General features: G+C 43.5%; 1 protein-coding gene across 1 annotated transcript in view; it reads right to left on the reverse strand.

Moving 5' to 3' along the window:
* Positions 1 to 13,928, reverse strand: part of LOC122896487 (transmembrane 9 superfamily member 2-like) — an 82,396-nt gene that overhangs the window by 43,224 nt on the left and 25,244 nt on the right. Inside the window, exon 8 of the mRNA XM_044234681.1 lies at positions 9,832 to 9,943. Coding sequence (XP_044090616.1) covers positions 9,832 to 9,943 — 112 coding nt within the window. The remainder of the gene's footprint in view (positions 1 to 9,831; positions 9,944 to 13,928) is intronic.

Raw genomic sequence — 13,928 nt, forward strand, 5'->3', positions numbered from 1 at the left:
GGCCCCACCTCTGTGTCCGGATTGTGCATGCCCCTCCCCCACTGACCCTGAGAAGGACTCTGTGTGCCAGGGGTACATGAAAGGTTTCCACGGTATGTACGAGGGTAAGATGGTGTGGTTTGCCCAACCAAGGGCCTGGAATCAATCCATGTCACAGGACCTGGTGGGATCTTCTGTACTGGGAGTGAGAAGCAGCAAAAAGAGGGAAAACAGGGGTGCCTGGGTGGCTCAGTGGGTTAAAGCCTCTGCCTTCGGCTCAGGTCATGGTCCCAGGGTCCTGGGATCGAGCCCCACATCAGGCTCTCTGCTCAGCGTGAGCCTGCTTCCCCTTCTCTCTCTGCCTGCCTCTCTGCCTACTTGTGATTTCTATCTGTCAAATAAATAAATCTTTTTAAAAAATATTTTAAAAAAAGAGGGAAAACATGCAGAAGCATGGACCAAAGGGGGAACTCCCAGGAAATGTGGAGGGTTAGATCTTTGCCAAGATGACAGCAACTAGTCACCTGTAGCTACTGAGCACCTGAAATGTGGCTGGTCCGAAGGGAGATGAGCTTTAAGTGTAACATATACGCTGGATTTCAAAGACTTGGTACAAGATAAAAGAACACAAGGTATTGCTTTACCAAAACAAGTGCTAAACAAATATGGCATTCTAGTTAATAACTGTCTCTCACAGGGGTATAGGTTACAGACACTACATGTATGCTAGGGTTGAACAAATAAGTCAACACAGGGTAGACGATAGGGGCCAGGGTCAGAGAATGACCAATGAGCGAGGGGAAAGGGCTAGCCAGAACCCCACAGTACTAGATTAAGTCTGAGTGACTGGTATGAGCTCATGTTCACTAATTTCCTTATCCACTCACTTATTTTTCTATTTTCCCATTTGCAATTAGCAAGTCGTCTGTGGTAACCATACTTTGCTACTGTGAGAGTGACCAGTTCCCCAGTACCCATTCACCTCCAATTTTAACACCCACTGATAACATGGACCTGAACCGATTATTGGACTGGAGGGTGAAAAATAGTGGTTTCTGAATTCAAATTCAATTTCCACTTCAAATAGTCATAACCACCGAAGCATTTCAAAAAATGATGATGTCAGCCCGGCGAGTTGACAAAATCCTGCACAAGCCATAGTGCACTTTTATATTACAGTTACCAGCGTGGGAAGCTTTGCTTATTTGTCCACTGAAAGTTCAAGCTGTGTTAGGAGTTCAATAAGATTTTGTGAGCTACTCCAAGATGCAACAACCACGTACACTTGGGAAAACCGAAGTGACATTCACTATGCAACATAAATTGTGTTCCAGAAGAGGGCGCCTGGGGGGCTCAGGTCATGATCGCAGGCTCCTGGGATGGAGCCCCAGAGAGCCTGCTTCTCCCTCTCCCACTCCCCCTGTTTGTGTTTCCTCTCTCGTTGTGTCTCTCTCTATCAAATAAATAAATAAAATCGTTTTTAAAAATCATACTCCAGAAGAGTACTCCAGAGCCAAGTGTAGATATAAAATGCTGGGTTGGACTCAGTCAAAAGGTCACTTTACTAGGAGACTTTTTTTAAATAAAGATTTTATTTATTTATTTATTTATTTATTTATTTATGACAGAGATCACAAGTAGACGGAGAGGCAGGCAGAGAGAGAGAGAAGCAGGCTCCCTGCTGAGCAGAGAGCCCCATGCGGGACTCGATCCCAGGACCCTGAGATCATGACCTGAGCTGAAGGCAGCAGCTTAACCAACTGAGCCACCCAGGCGCCCAAGATTTTATTTATTTAAGAGAAGGTGCACCTGGGTGGCTCAATGGGTTAAGCTTCTGCCTTCAGCTCAGGTCATGATCTCAGGGTCCTGGGATGGAGCCCCGCATCCGGCTCTCTGCTCAGCGGGGAGCCTGCTTCCTCCTCTCTCACTGCCTGCCTCTCTGCCTACTTGTAATCTCTATCTGATAAATAAATAAATAAATAAATAAAATCTTTTAAAAAAGAGAGAGTGCGAGGGGTGAGGGGTGCGGGGCAGAGTGAGAGGAAGACACAGGCTCCCCACTGAGCAGGGAGCCCGATGCGGGACTCGATCTTAGGACCCCGGGATCATAACCTGAGTCAAAGGCAGACGCTTAGCTGACAGAGCCACCCAGGCACCCTAGGAGACTTTTAAGTATTTTACTGATGGGCTTTGTGAAGCTAGAGAGCAGCGTTTTCCAAACTTGTTTGACTAGTGTTCTAGGGAATGCACTTTGGAAAATGCTGATGTATATCACTGTCACTGGGTTTTCAAAAAAATCATTTTTCAACTAAAGACAATAAAATGAACGGTAGCAGAGCTATACAACACCACTCCTCTTGACACCCTCCCCCACCTGCAACAGCAACGTTCTGGTGTTCAGACCAAGAATATGGTGGCTCCACGTGCTCTCTGCACGCATGAGCCGTTGTCATGTGAGACACTTAGGAATCACGGGCTCCTGTATCCTCAAGAAGGAAGAAGAAACATTATGTGTCTACTACGGCTAGGCCCCGTGCTAAACATTTTATGTGAGCTCACATATCTTGGATAGTAATCACTGGAGATGATGATTTTTTTAAAGATTTTTATTTATTTATTTGACAGAGATCACAGGTAGACAGAGAGGCAGGCAGAGAGAGAAGAGGAAGCAGGCTCCCTGCTGAGCAGAGAGCCCGATGTGGGACTCGATCCCAGGACCCTGGGATCATGACCTGAGCCGAAGGCAGAGGCTTTAACCCACTGAGCCACCCAGGTGCCCCTGGAGATGATGATTTTATGCCCATTTTACAGATTAGGAAAAATAGGCACAAAGTACCCTGCCCAAGTTCACACAGCTAGTAAATGTCAGAGCCAGAATTCAAATCAGACATGTCTGGTTCTTTCCATTGTGCCACTTCTTGAAGCCAAGGGCCTTCTACGCACCCTAAATGAGCTTCAAGAGGAGAGGGAGAGAATTCCCTAGAAGCCCTGGGCTTCCAGGATAGAGGCCTGTTAAGACACAAGGGATTGAGAATGTTTATAGCAGCAATGTCCACAATAGACAAACTAGGGAAAGAACCTAGATGTCCATCACAGATGAATGGATAAAGAAAATGTGATACACACACACACACACACACACACACACACACACACACACAATGGAATACTATGCAGCCATCAAAAGAAATGAAATCTTGCCATTTGCGACGACGTGGATGGAACTAGAGGGTATCATGCTTAGCGAAGTAAGTCAAGCGGAGAAAGACAGCTATCATATGATCTCTCTGATATGAGGAAGTGGAGGTGCAATGTGGGGGGTTTCGGGGGTAGGAAAAGAAAAAATGAAAGAAGATGGGAAAGGGAGGGAGACAAACCATAAGAGAGTCTTAATGTCACAAAACAAACTGAGGGTTATGGGGGTGGGGGGTAGGGAGAGGGTGGTGGGGTTATGGACATTGGGGAAGGTATGTGCTATGGCGAGTGCTGTGAAGTGTGTAAACCTGGCGATTCACAGACCTGTACCCCTGGGGCTAATAATACATTATATGTTTATTTTAAAAATTTAAAAATTAAAAAAAATGAAAAATGAAAAAAAAAGAAACAAGGGGTTGAACCCTAACCCCAAATAAGGCAATTTCCCCATACTCCCCCCATTTGATATAGCTGCATCTGAACTTGTACTTCAGCTTTGGATAGCCACAGTTGCTTCCTGACGGCCAGACGTCATGTAGGCTCCTGATATAAATCTGGACTTCAATTTAGAAGCGTTCTCCCTTGGATTTTACTGTAAACATAAGGCTTACTACATTTTTTTTTAAGTAGGCTCTATGCCCAGCATGGTTCTTGAACTCATGTCCCTGAGATTAAGAGTCACCTGCTCTACTGAGTGAGCCAACCAGGCGCCTCCCTTCTACATTTAAATTTTTTTAAAGATTTTATTTATTTGACAGAGAGAAATCACAAGTAGGCAGAGAGAGAGAAAGGGGAGAAAGCAGGTTCCCTGCGGAGCAGAGAGCCCGACGCGGGGCTCGATCCCAGAACCCTGGGATCATGACCTGAGCCGAAGGCAGAGGCTTTAACCCACTGAGCCACCCAGGCGCCCCTACATTTAAATTTTTAACAGTTGATGAATAAGAGATAAATATGTAGAAGGGCTTCCGTTCTTTGATCAATTTCTGACAGTAGCTTAGACACTTAGTAATATTCTTGATCACTGGGGAAAGTTTATTTTAACTTCTTGAGTGTATTTCATCCCTTCCCCCAGATTACACTTCTGCATTTCATCCCAAGATCAGGCAGCTGACTGGACTATACTTATCGGACTAGTGAATTGCCTGGTTTTTTTTTTTTAACCAATTGTATTTTGGGTGAACTGCAGGATGTGGGATCAGGTAATCTTGACCTCTAGCTGGATGATCTAAAGTACACACACACGCAGGTACGCACGCACACACACACACACACACATTTCTAATGCAAAAGCTTCTCATTTTCTTCACAGTAATTCTGTGGACAGAAACATAACTGACCTTTAATGCTGAAGGTCAGAATAATAGAGTAGAAAAGTTGTGACTCTGGAGGCCAGGCAGATCTGAGTTTGAATATCACTTCCACCTCCTGCCAGCTATGATCCTGAGAAAATTACTTCACCTCGCTGGGCATCAGTATCCTCATTTAAAAAAATGGACATAACCACATAGGTGATCTAGAGGGACAAAAGCAAGCCATCCCCAACCTGGAATTGCTTTCAGAATGAGATTAGGAAAAATCATGTTCTGATGGCTGTCAGGCATCTTTGGAAATGATACAAACTGAGCACAATTTGTAAATATTTGAAAAAATTTGACACTTAATCCCAAATAATATGATTAGGGTTTAGTCTCAAGAAAGCACATCAAAAGCTTTAAGAAATAAGCCTTTTATACAAAATCAAGTACAGTCAAAGCAGAATCAAAAATATGAGATATAGGGAGCCTGGGTGGCTCAGAGGGTTAAAGCCCCTGCCTTTGGCTCAGGTCATGATCTCAGGGTGCTGGGATCGAGTCCTGTATTGGGCTCTCTGCTCAGCAGGGAGCCTGCTTCCTCCTCTGTCTCTCTGCCTGCCTGTCTGCCTAATTGTGATCTCTGTCAAATAAATAAATAAAATCTTTTTTAAAAAAATATGAGATAGGGGCACCTGGGTGGCTCAGTGGGTTAAGTCTCTGCCTTCAGCTCAGGTCATGATCTCAGGGTCCTGGGATTGAGCCCCACATCGGGCTCTCTGCTCAGCAGCGGGCCTGCTTCCCCCTCTCTCTGCTTGCCTCTCTGCCTGCTTGTGATCTCTCTCTGTGAAATAAATAAATAAATATTTTTTAAAAAAATATGAGATATACATATGATCTCCCTGATACGAGGAATTTGAGAGGCAACATGGAGGTTTGGGGGGTAGGAAAGAAATAAATGAAACAAGACAGGCTCGAGAGGCAGACAAACCATAAGAGACTCTCAATCTCACAAAACAAAGTGAGGGTTGTTGGGGGGGGTAGGGAGAGGGTGGTTGGGTTATGGACATTGGGGAGGGTATGTGCTATGGTGAGTGCTGTGAAGTGTGTAAACCTGGCGATTCACAGACCTGTACCCCTGGGGCTAATAATACATTATATGTTAATAAAAAATATAATAAAAAACATATATGAGATATAGTCTTTAAAAAAAATTAAAAACAGAAATACGTGGATCTGTATAGTCATAAAAGGTTTTCCCTATAAAAGGAGAGCCCCAAAGTTAATCTTTTTTTTTTAATTTTTTTTTTTAAGATTTTATTTTATTTATGTGAGAGAGAGAGACAGTGAGAGAGAGCATGAGCGAGGAGAAGGTCAGAGGGAGAAGCAGACTCCCCATGGAGCTGGGAGCCTGATGTGGGACTCGATCCCGGGACTCCAGGATCACGCCCTGAGCCGGAGGCAGTCGTTTAACCAACTGCGCCACCCAGGCGTCCCAATCTTTTTTTTTTTTTAAAGATTTTATTTATTTATTTGACAGATAGAGATCACAAGTAGGCAGAGAGGCAGACAGAGAGAGAGAGAGGGAAGCAGGCTCCCCGCCGAGCAGAGAGCCCAATGCGGGACTCGATCCCAGGACCCTGAGATCATGACCTGAGCCGAAGGCAGCGGCTTAATCCACTGAGCCACCCAGGCGCCCCCCCCCAAAGTTAATCTTTTGGTGAAGCACCTCTAATACTGCCCAGGGCTGAGTTCCTAACTCATGAATATGAACATTTGGTCCATGGGCAAGCAGAGCACTAGAGTGCCATGAATATCATCTTTCAATACCTTATTTCCCTTTGCTCTGGGGTCCTATGCTCACCATGAAACTTTTATTCATTCTACTCTGTTTCTATTCGCTTTTTCACATATCATTATAACAGGCAGATGTGCTAACCGGCTCACATGAATGGTGTGGTCTGCTAGGCATTTTATTTCTCCTTGTAATTTAATAAGTTGGTATTCTGATTTATACATTGGACCCTTAGGAGTTTGGTTAGTATGAATCAATCTTCCTTTGACATACTCACAGAATTAAAATTCTGAAGAAAGATTTTTTAAAATTGACAAAAACCTAATGCTGCTGCATATGTGAGGAAACAGCAGATCCTCAGGCCCAGCAACTTATCTGGACAAAAATTTGGCAATGTGTTATCAAAATATGTACATCCTTTTATCTAAATAAGCCTACTGCTAAGAATTTAACTTTAGGAGGTAATCATACAAGAAAACAAATAAGAATGTATTGTTGATAGTAATTAAAAATTAGACATTTGAGTCATTTTTATCAATAGTACACTAAGGAAATCAGCGATGTCCTACACATTATGTGTATGTAGTAGGGGGTGTCTTGGCAGCCCAGTCGGTTAAGCTTCAACTCTTGATTTCGGCTCAGGTCACGATTTCAGGGACATGGGACCAAGCCCCACATGGGGCTCTGCGCTTAGCATGGAGTCTGCTTGACACTCTTTCTCCTTCTCTCTCTGCCTCTCCCCCCCTCCCCTCTCTAAAATAAAAATAAATCTAAAAAACTTTTTAAAATGGAGTGCCCAGGGGTACCTGGGTGGCTCAGTGGGTTAAAGCCTCTCCCTTCAGCTCAGGTCATGATTCCAGGGTCCTGGGATCGAGCCCCACATCGGGCTCTCTGCTTAGCGGGGAACCTGCTTCCTCCTCTCTCTCTGCCTGCCTCTCTGCCTGCTTGTAATCTCTATCTATCAAATAAATAAATAAAATCTTAAAAAAAAAATGGAGTACCTGGGTGGCTCAGTTGGTTAAGCGTCTACCTTTGACTAAGGCTGTGATCTCAGTGTCCTGGGATCAAGCCCTGAGTCAGGCTCCCTGCTTAGCAGGGGGGTCTGTTCCTCCCTCTGCCTCTGCCCCTTCTCATGCTTCCTCACTCACCCTCTCTCAAATAAATAAATAAAATCTTTTTAAAATTTTAAAAATAGGGATTCCTAGGTGGCTCGGTCTGTTGAGCAGCTGCCTTCAGCTCAGGTCATGATCCTGGGGTTCTGGGATTGAGCCCCGCATCAGGCTCTCTGCTCAGTGGGGAGCCTGCTTCTCTCTCTGCCTCTGCCTACTTTTGCTCTCTCTCTGACAAATAAGTAAATGAAATCTTAAAAAAAATTTAAATAAATGTGCCAGGCAGTAAATAAAAGGAAGGCTGTGACTCTATATTTATTGATATGGAAAGATGTCCATGATAAACACGGAGTGAAAATAGCATGTATTGTATCTCATTTCTACAAAGTCGCATATTTTTTTGGTACCACATGCAGTGTTTCCCTTGAATATGTTACAGAACATTATAATCCCATGAGTTCTGCCATTGTCTATGAAATGCCACGTATCATAATCATCTTCTGAAAAATCACAGTGCTTTCAAACATAATGACTACTCTCGATGCCATTGTTTTTTTTGTTGTTGTTGTTTTTTTAAAGATTTTATGTATTTATTTGACAGAGAGAAATCACAAGTAGATGGAGAGGGAGGCAGAGAGAGAAAGGGAAGCAGGCTCCCTGCTGAACAGAGAGCCCCAATGCGGGACTCGATCCCAGGACCCTGAGATCATGACCTGAGCTGAAGGCAGCGGCTCAACCCACTGAGCCACCCAGGTGCCCTCGATGTCATTGTTTTCACATCATTTAACTCAACATTATCTGAAGTAACCTCGTCATAGAATCCCTTTTTCACATAACGCTTTTGAAAATACAAAGCAAAAATAAATAAAATAGGGGCACCTGGGTGGCTCAGTGGGTTAAAGCCTCTGCCTTCAGCTCAGGTCATGGTCTCAGGGTCCTGGGATCGAGCCCCACATCAGGCCCTCTGCTCATTGGGGAGCCTGCTTCCTCCTCTCCCTCTCTCTCTCTCGCCTGCCTCTCTGCCTACTTGTGATCTCTGTCTGTCGGATAAATGAATAAAATCTTTAAAAATAAATAAATTAGGGGCGCCTAGGTGGCTCAGTGGGTAAAGGCCTCTGCCTTCGGCTCAGGTCATGACCCCGGGGTCCTGAGATCAAGCCCCACGTCGGGCGCTCTGCTCAGCGGGGAGCCTGCTTCCCTTCCTCTCTCTCTGCCTGCCTCTCTTCCTGCTTGTGATCTCTGTCTGTCAAATAAATAAATAAATAAATCTAGGGGCGCCTGGGCGGCTCAGTGGCTTAAACCGCTGCCTTCGGCTCAGGTCATGATCTCAGGGTCCTGGGATTGAGTCCCGCATCAGGCTCTCTGCTCGGCGGGGAGCCTGCTTCCCTCCCTCTCTCTGCCTGCCTCTCCATCTACTTGTGATTTCTCTCTGTCAAATAAATACATAAAAAATCTTTTAATAAATAAATAAATTAAATAAATAAATAAATCTTAAGAAAAGAATTTTTAAAAAATAAATAAATATTAATTAATTAATTAAAAAAATATGAAGCAACGAGTTTCCAGAAAAATCTTTGGTAAACATGGGCATCACAGTGCTGATAAATTATTCACTAGAATGTTAATAGTCAGTCTGTAAGTCTATCCACCCGCCCCAAATACAGACCACTTCATAAAAACAGCCACTTACAAAAGACAAATGACAGATGTAGAAACAGTAATGAGTGCCATATGTTGGGGACCTACTGTGTCATGCTAAGGTCTTTATATATTCTGAAAATGAGGATGAAATAACATGAGAAAAAACATTGAGCCTGAGGTCAAATGACTTACCTAAGCTCACACCACTAGCAACCGGCCAAGCCTCAACTTGAACCCCAGGTCAGTCTGAGCCCAATAAGGATGTGCTTTTCGGGGTGTCTGGGTGGCTCAGTCGGTTAAGCATCTGACTCTTGATTTTGGCTCTGGTCATGATCTCAGGGTTGTGGGACTGAGCCCTGCATCAGGCTCTGGGCTTTGCATGGGAGTCTGCTTGACATTCTCTCTCCCTTTGCCCCTGGACCCTCTTTCTTTCTCTCAAATACATTTTAAAAAAATTTTAAAGGATTCTCTTTTCACTACATGATACTCTGTCCTTTAAGGTTCCACTGAAGCAGCCCGACAGCCTGCCGACCCCAAGTGAGACTCCTCTGATTTTCCAAGTACTTCTTTCAAACTTCCACTTAAAATAAGAGAAAGTAAGTTATCTGACACAGTGCCTGAAAGGGAGATTTAATACAGAATTCCTTTCACCATTGTCCTCTGACTAGTTTTAATATAAAGAACTTACCTGCTTTTCTGGGCTCTTAGCTGCGTTATAAAAAAAAAAAACTTGATGGAAATTAAGGCTTTACTATTACTGAAGTATATAGTATTTATATATTTGATTTGGAACAAAAGTAAGATGATGGCATGGAACGCTTACTTCAAATCTCACGGAGTAAGTGTAGGTTACATTCATCTTATCTGTATCTTCTCCAGGAATTTCCATAGGGGGTCCACTGCAAGTCAGGTGGTTTTCATCTGAATGCTTATAGCTAAGAAAAGGGGGAGGGGAAGAAGGGAAAACCGCTGCTGTAAATTTCCGAGTCATGGTAATTCAGGCATGTAAGAATAGCAGACAGAAGAAATACGCCTTCCATTATATTTCATATTTACACTCTTTATGGCTTAAAATACTTCTGTTTCTAAATGTCCCTAACACTCAAATGAGAGTCAATATCCTGCCCAAAATGCAATACAGGTACTCCCGCTTTTCCGTAGCTCACTTTATTCCACTTCGCTTTAACGAGAGACCTACATTAGCACCTGTTTTCATGAACTAACGGGAGGAAATGCGAAGAAGATTTTCACTTTTACAAAAAATCAAAGAGGATTCAGCATCACTTTTGCAGGAAGCCATCCTAAACACAGTTCGCAGTCCCGAAGCGAGAATGGCGCCACCCAGCGACTTCCCTGGGAACTACACAGCATGTTGACCTGAAGCCGTCAAAGCTCTGAACTGAGTTTGTGAGCATCTGCGCTTGACCTTGCTTTACTTTGTGCATCCATTAGCAAGCTGTGTCTTAAGGCATTAGAAAAGCCTATGTGAGGTGATCTGGGGGGTCTGGGAAAGCTCACAAATTTTTCCATATAAATTAATGACAATTCCTTCTTCACTTCGGCATTTCAGCTTCCAAATACTTTCAGAGGAATGCTCTACTTCAGACAGCAGGGGAAAACATATCCCTAAGAACCTTCTCACGGTTCTTCTCATGAGCCTGGCTGGCTCAGTCAGTAGAGCGTGCAACTCTTGATCTCAGAGCTGTAAGCTCAAGCCCCATGTTAGATGTAGAGATTACTTAAAAATAAAATCTCAAAAAAAAAGGAATCTTCTGTTTGGCTGTACATAGATATTTTTCAAAGTCCTTCTATTAGCAAATGGCTTTATTTCTCATCTCTCACCTTATCCCTCCCAATATGTTAAACAACCTAGCTTGTAATCTTAGCTGTAGGCTTAGAAAACCAAACAGAAATCATATTTATAAGCAGCCAGGGATCTGAGGGCCTACTGTGTGTAAAATGCTACGATTAGTGATGAAGGGTAGGGAGGACATAATCGATGCAAACAGGACTGATGCACTGAACAGGAGTGATGAAGATGACCAGCGCCTAGTCAGGAACAAAGAGACTGTAATATTACTTGAAAAGTAAAAGCGGAATAAAGGGGAAAGAGAAAAATTGAAAGGAGAAACTGTGGTGCTTCCCTTTTGAATTATTTACTCAACATACCACTTATCCCTTGGCTTCTGTGTAAAGGAGAATATGCAACCCTTATGGGATGGTTATTTCTACATGTATATGCACAATAAAAACATTCACTCACAATTGCAGGAGTTACTGACGTGGCCCTCTTTCTATTCATTTTTGTAACCCTAATAATGTCTGGCATATGATGTGCCCTTACTAAGTGTTTGTAGGCTGAATTCTATTTAAAGCCAAAATGTAGGGGCACCTGCGTGGCTTAGTCAATTAAGCAGCTGCCTTTGGCTTGGGTCATGATCACAGGGTTCTGGGATTGAGCCCCACATCAGGTTTGCCACTCAGCGGGAAGCCTGCTTCTCCCTCTCCCACTCTGCGTGCTTAAGTTCCCTCTCTCGCTGTGCCTCTCTCTGTCAAATAAATAAATAATCTTAAAAAAATAAATCCCAAATGTATTTTTAAAAAGCTATGAATTAGGGCGCCTAGGTGGCTCAGTCGGTTAAGTGTCTGACTCTTGATCTCAGCTCAGATCTTGATCTCAGAGTGCTGAGTTCAAGCCCCGCATTGGGCTCCACACTCGGCACAGAGCCTACTTTTTTTTTTATTTTTTATTTTTTTAAAGATTTTATTTATTTATTTGACAGACAGAGATCACAAGTAGGCAGAGAGGCAGGCAGAGAGAGAGAGAGAGAGGAGGAAGCAGGCTCCCTGCTGAGCAGAGAGCCCGATGCGGGACTCGATCCCAGGACCCCGAGATCATGACCTGAGCCGAAGGCAGCGGCTTAACCCACTGAGCCACCCAGGCGCCCTCAGAGCCTACTTTTAAAAAATTTAAAAATTGAAAGTAAAATAAAACAGCTATGAATTAAAGAAATGATCACTGTTAAGGCTACCGATAAAAACTTCACATCTACAGAAAAACATTCCATCACCGAATGACAACACATATCAAGGTTTACTGTTTAAGTGCAGGCCTTGAACCCAGCATAAGAAATACCTGAATTTCATGTGAGAGAGATCATGCACCAAAAAGTGTATTAAGATCTCCAACCAATGTAAAAGGCCTATTTTAAACCACTGGCCTTACATACGGGTTGCATAAGGCCTTCTAGGTCTTTTGAAAACTTGGGCCTTTAAGTGAGATCAGAAGCCACTGGAAGATTCTGAGCGGAGGACTGACAGGAGCAGAATGCTCTGTACAGAATGCTGCCCGCTGTATGGGGAACAGACTGCTGGACGACAAGGATGGCACCAGGGAGACTGGCGAGAGTGTTGCCACAAGTCAGGTGAGATGTAACGATGTCTTGGACCAGAAGATAGAGGTGGAGGTGGTGAGAAAGATGTCCTGAAGATATCTTAAAAACACAGTCCCATGGTCTGCCAAAGGATTGGAATAGATACAGGGTAGGAGTGAAAAATTGTAAAGAAGAGTCAAGGAGGCTGCCAGTAGCGTGGGGGCCTGAGCAACTGGAAGGATGTAGTTTCCATTTGCTGAGATGGACAAGACAATAGGAAAAACAGGTTGGAGGGAAGATTACAAATTCATGTTTGGTCCCGCTAAATTTACCAGGGCACCTGGGTGGCTCAGTGAGCTCAGCGTCTGACTTCGGCTCAGGTCATGATCTCAGGGTCTTGGGATCTAGCTCTGGGCAGGGAAGCCAGCTTCTCCCTCCCCCACTACCCCTCCCCCAACTCATGTGCTTGTGTGCTCTCTCTCTCTCTCTCTCTTTCTCAAATAAATCTTCTTACAAAATTTCAAAGGCTTACTAGATATCCATGTGGTCATGTCAAGTAGACAACTAGATATACGAGTTTACAGGTCTAAGGGTCATTGTTGGATTTAATACCAAGAGATAGAGATAGGATAAGATTACCAATGTGGAAGTATATATAAGGAAGAAAAAACTTCAAAGACTCAGTCCTAGGGCCTCCAATATGAAGATGTTGGAGAAATGAGGAAGACTGATACACAAGCAGTGAGACAGGAGCCAATCAGTGAAGTATGGTCATTCAAAAGCCAAAGGAAGTCAATAATTTTAATAAAAAGAAATGATCAACTATGGTAACCATCAGGGAAATTAGCTGGGTACAATCCCTAATAAAAAACACAAGACTGTAGGCCTAGAATACCGTGAGGCCTAACTCACTTCGTATGACCTTGAGCAGACTGCATAATTGTAAAAAAAAAAAATGATTTGCAGCACAGTCCTTGTTCTCAAGGGGCCCACATAAATGACCTTTACAATGATTAGATAAAAGTTTCATTGCATGCATACATAAACTGTTACTATGTGCAATGTTGAATAAATATGTCTAAAAAATATTTTCTTGGCTTTTTTACTCTGAGTCTGACAATATGAGATATAACTATAAAGCATTAAACTTGATTTTCATACAGCTGACGAGACTAGCTTCCTGAGTGAGCCCTACCTATGTCTGTGTTTACTACCTAGTGACTGTATGTTTACTACCTAATGACTATGTTTACTACCTAATGACTTCGAATATGAGCAGCCATCCTGAGTTAGACCTCACAGTCCAGCCTCCTAACATTCTGTTGAAGTGACATACACCAAAAAAAGCATCGGTGATTGCCCTTGACAAGCATTAGTATTTCCTGTTAATTTAAAAAGAATTTCAAAAGAATATCCTTTTGGGTACCTGGGTGACTCCATTGGTTGAGCAACTGCCTTCAGCTCAGGTCATGATCCCGGAGTCCAGGGACTGAGGCCCACATCAGGCTCCAATCCCACATCTGGCTACCAGCTCCATGGGGAGTCT

Source organism: Neovison vison, chromosome X (genome assembly GCF_020171115.1).
Source record: "Neovison vison isolate M4711 chromosome X, ASM_NN_V1, whole genome shotgun sequence".
NCBI lineage: Eukaryota > Metazoa > Chordata > Mammalia > Carnivora > Mustelidae > Neogale > Neogale vison.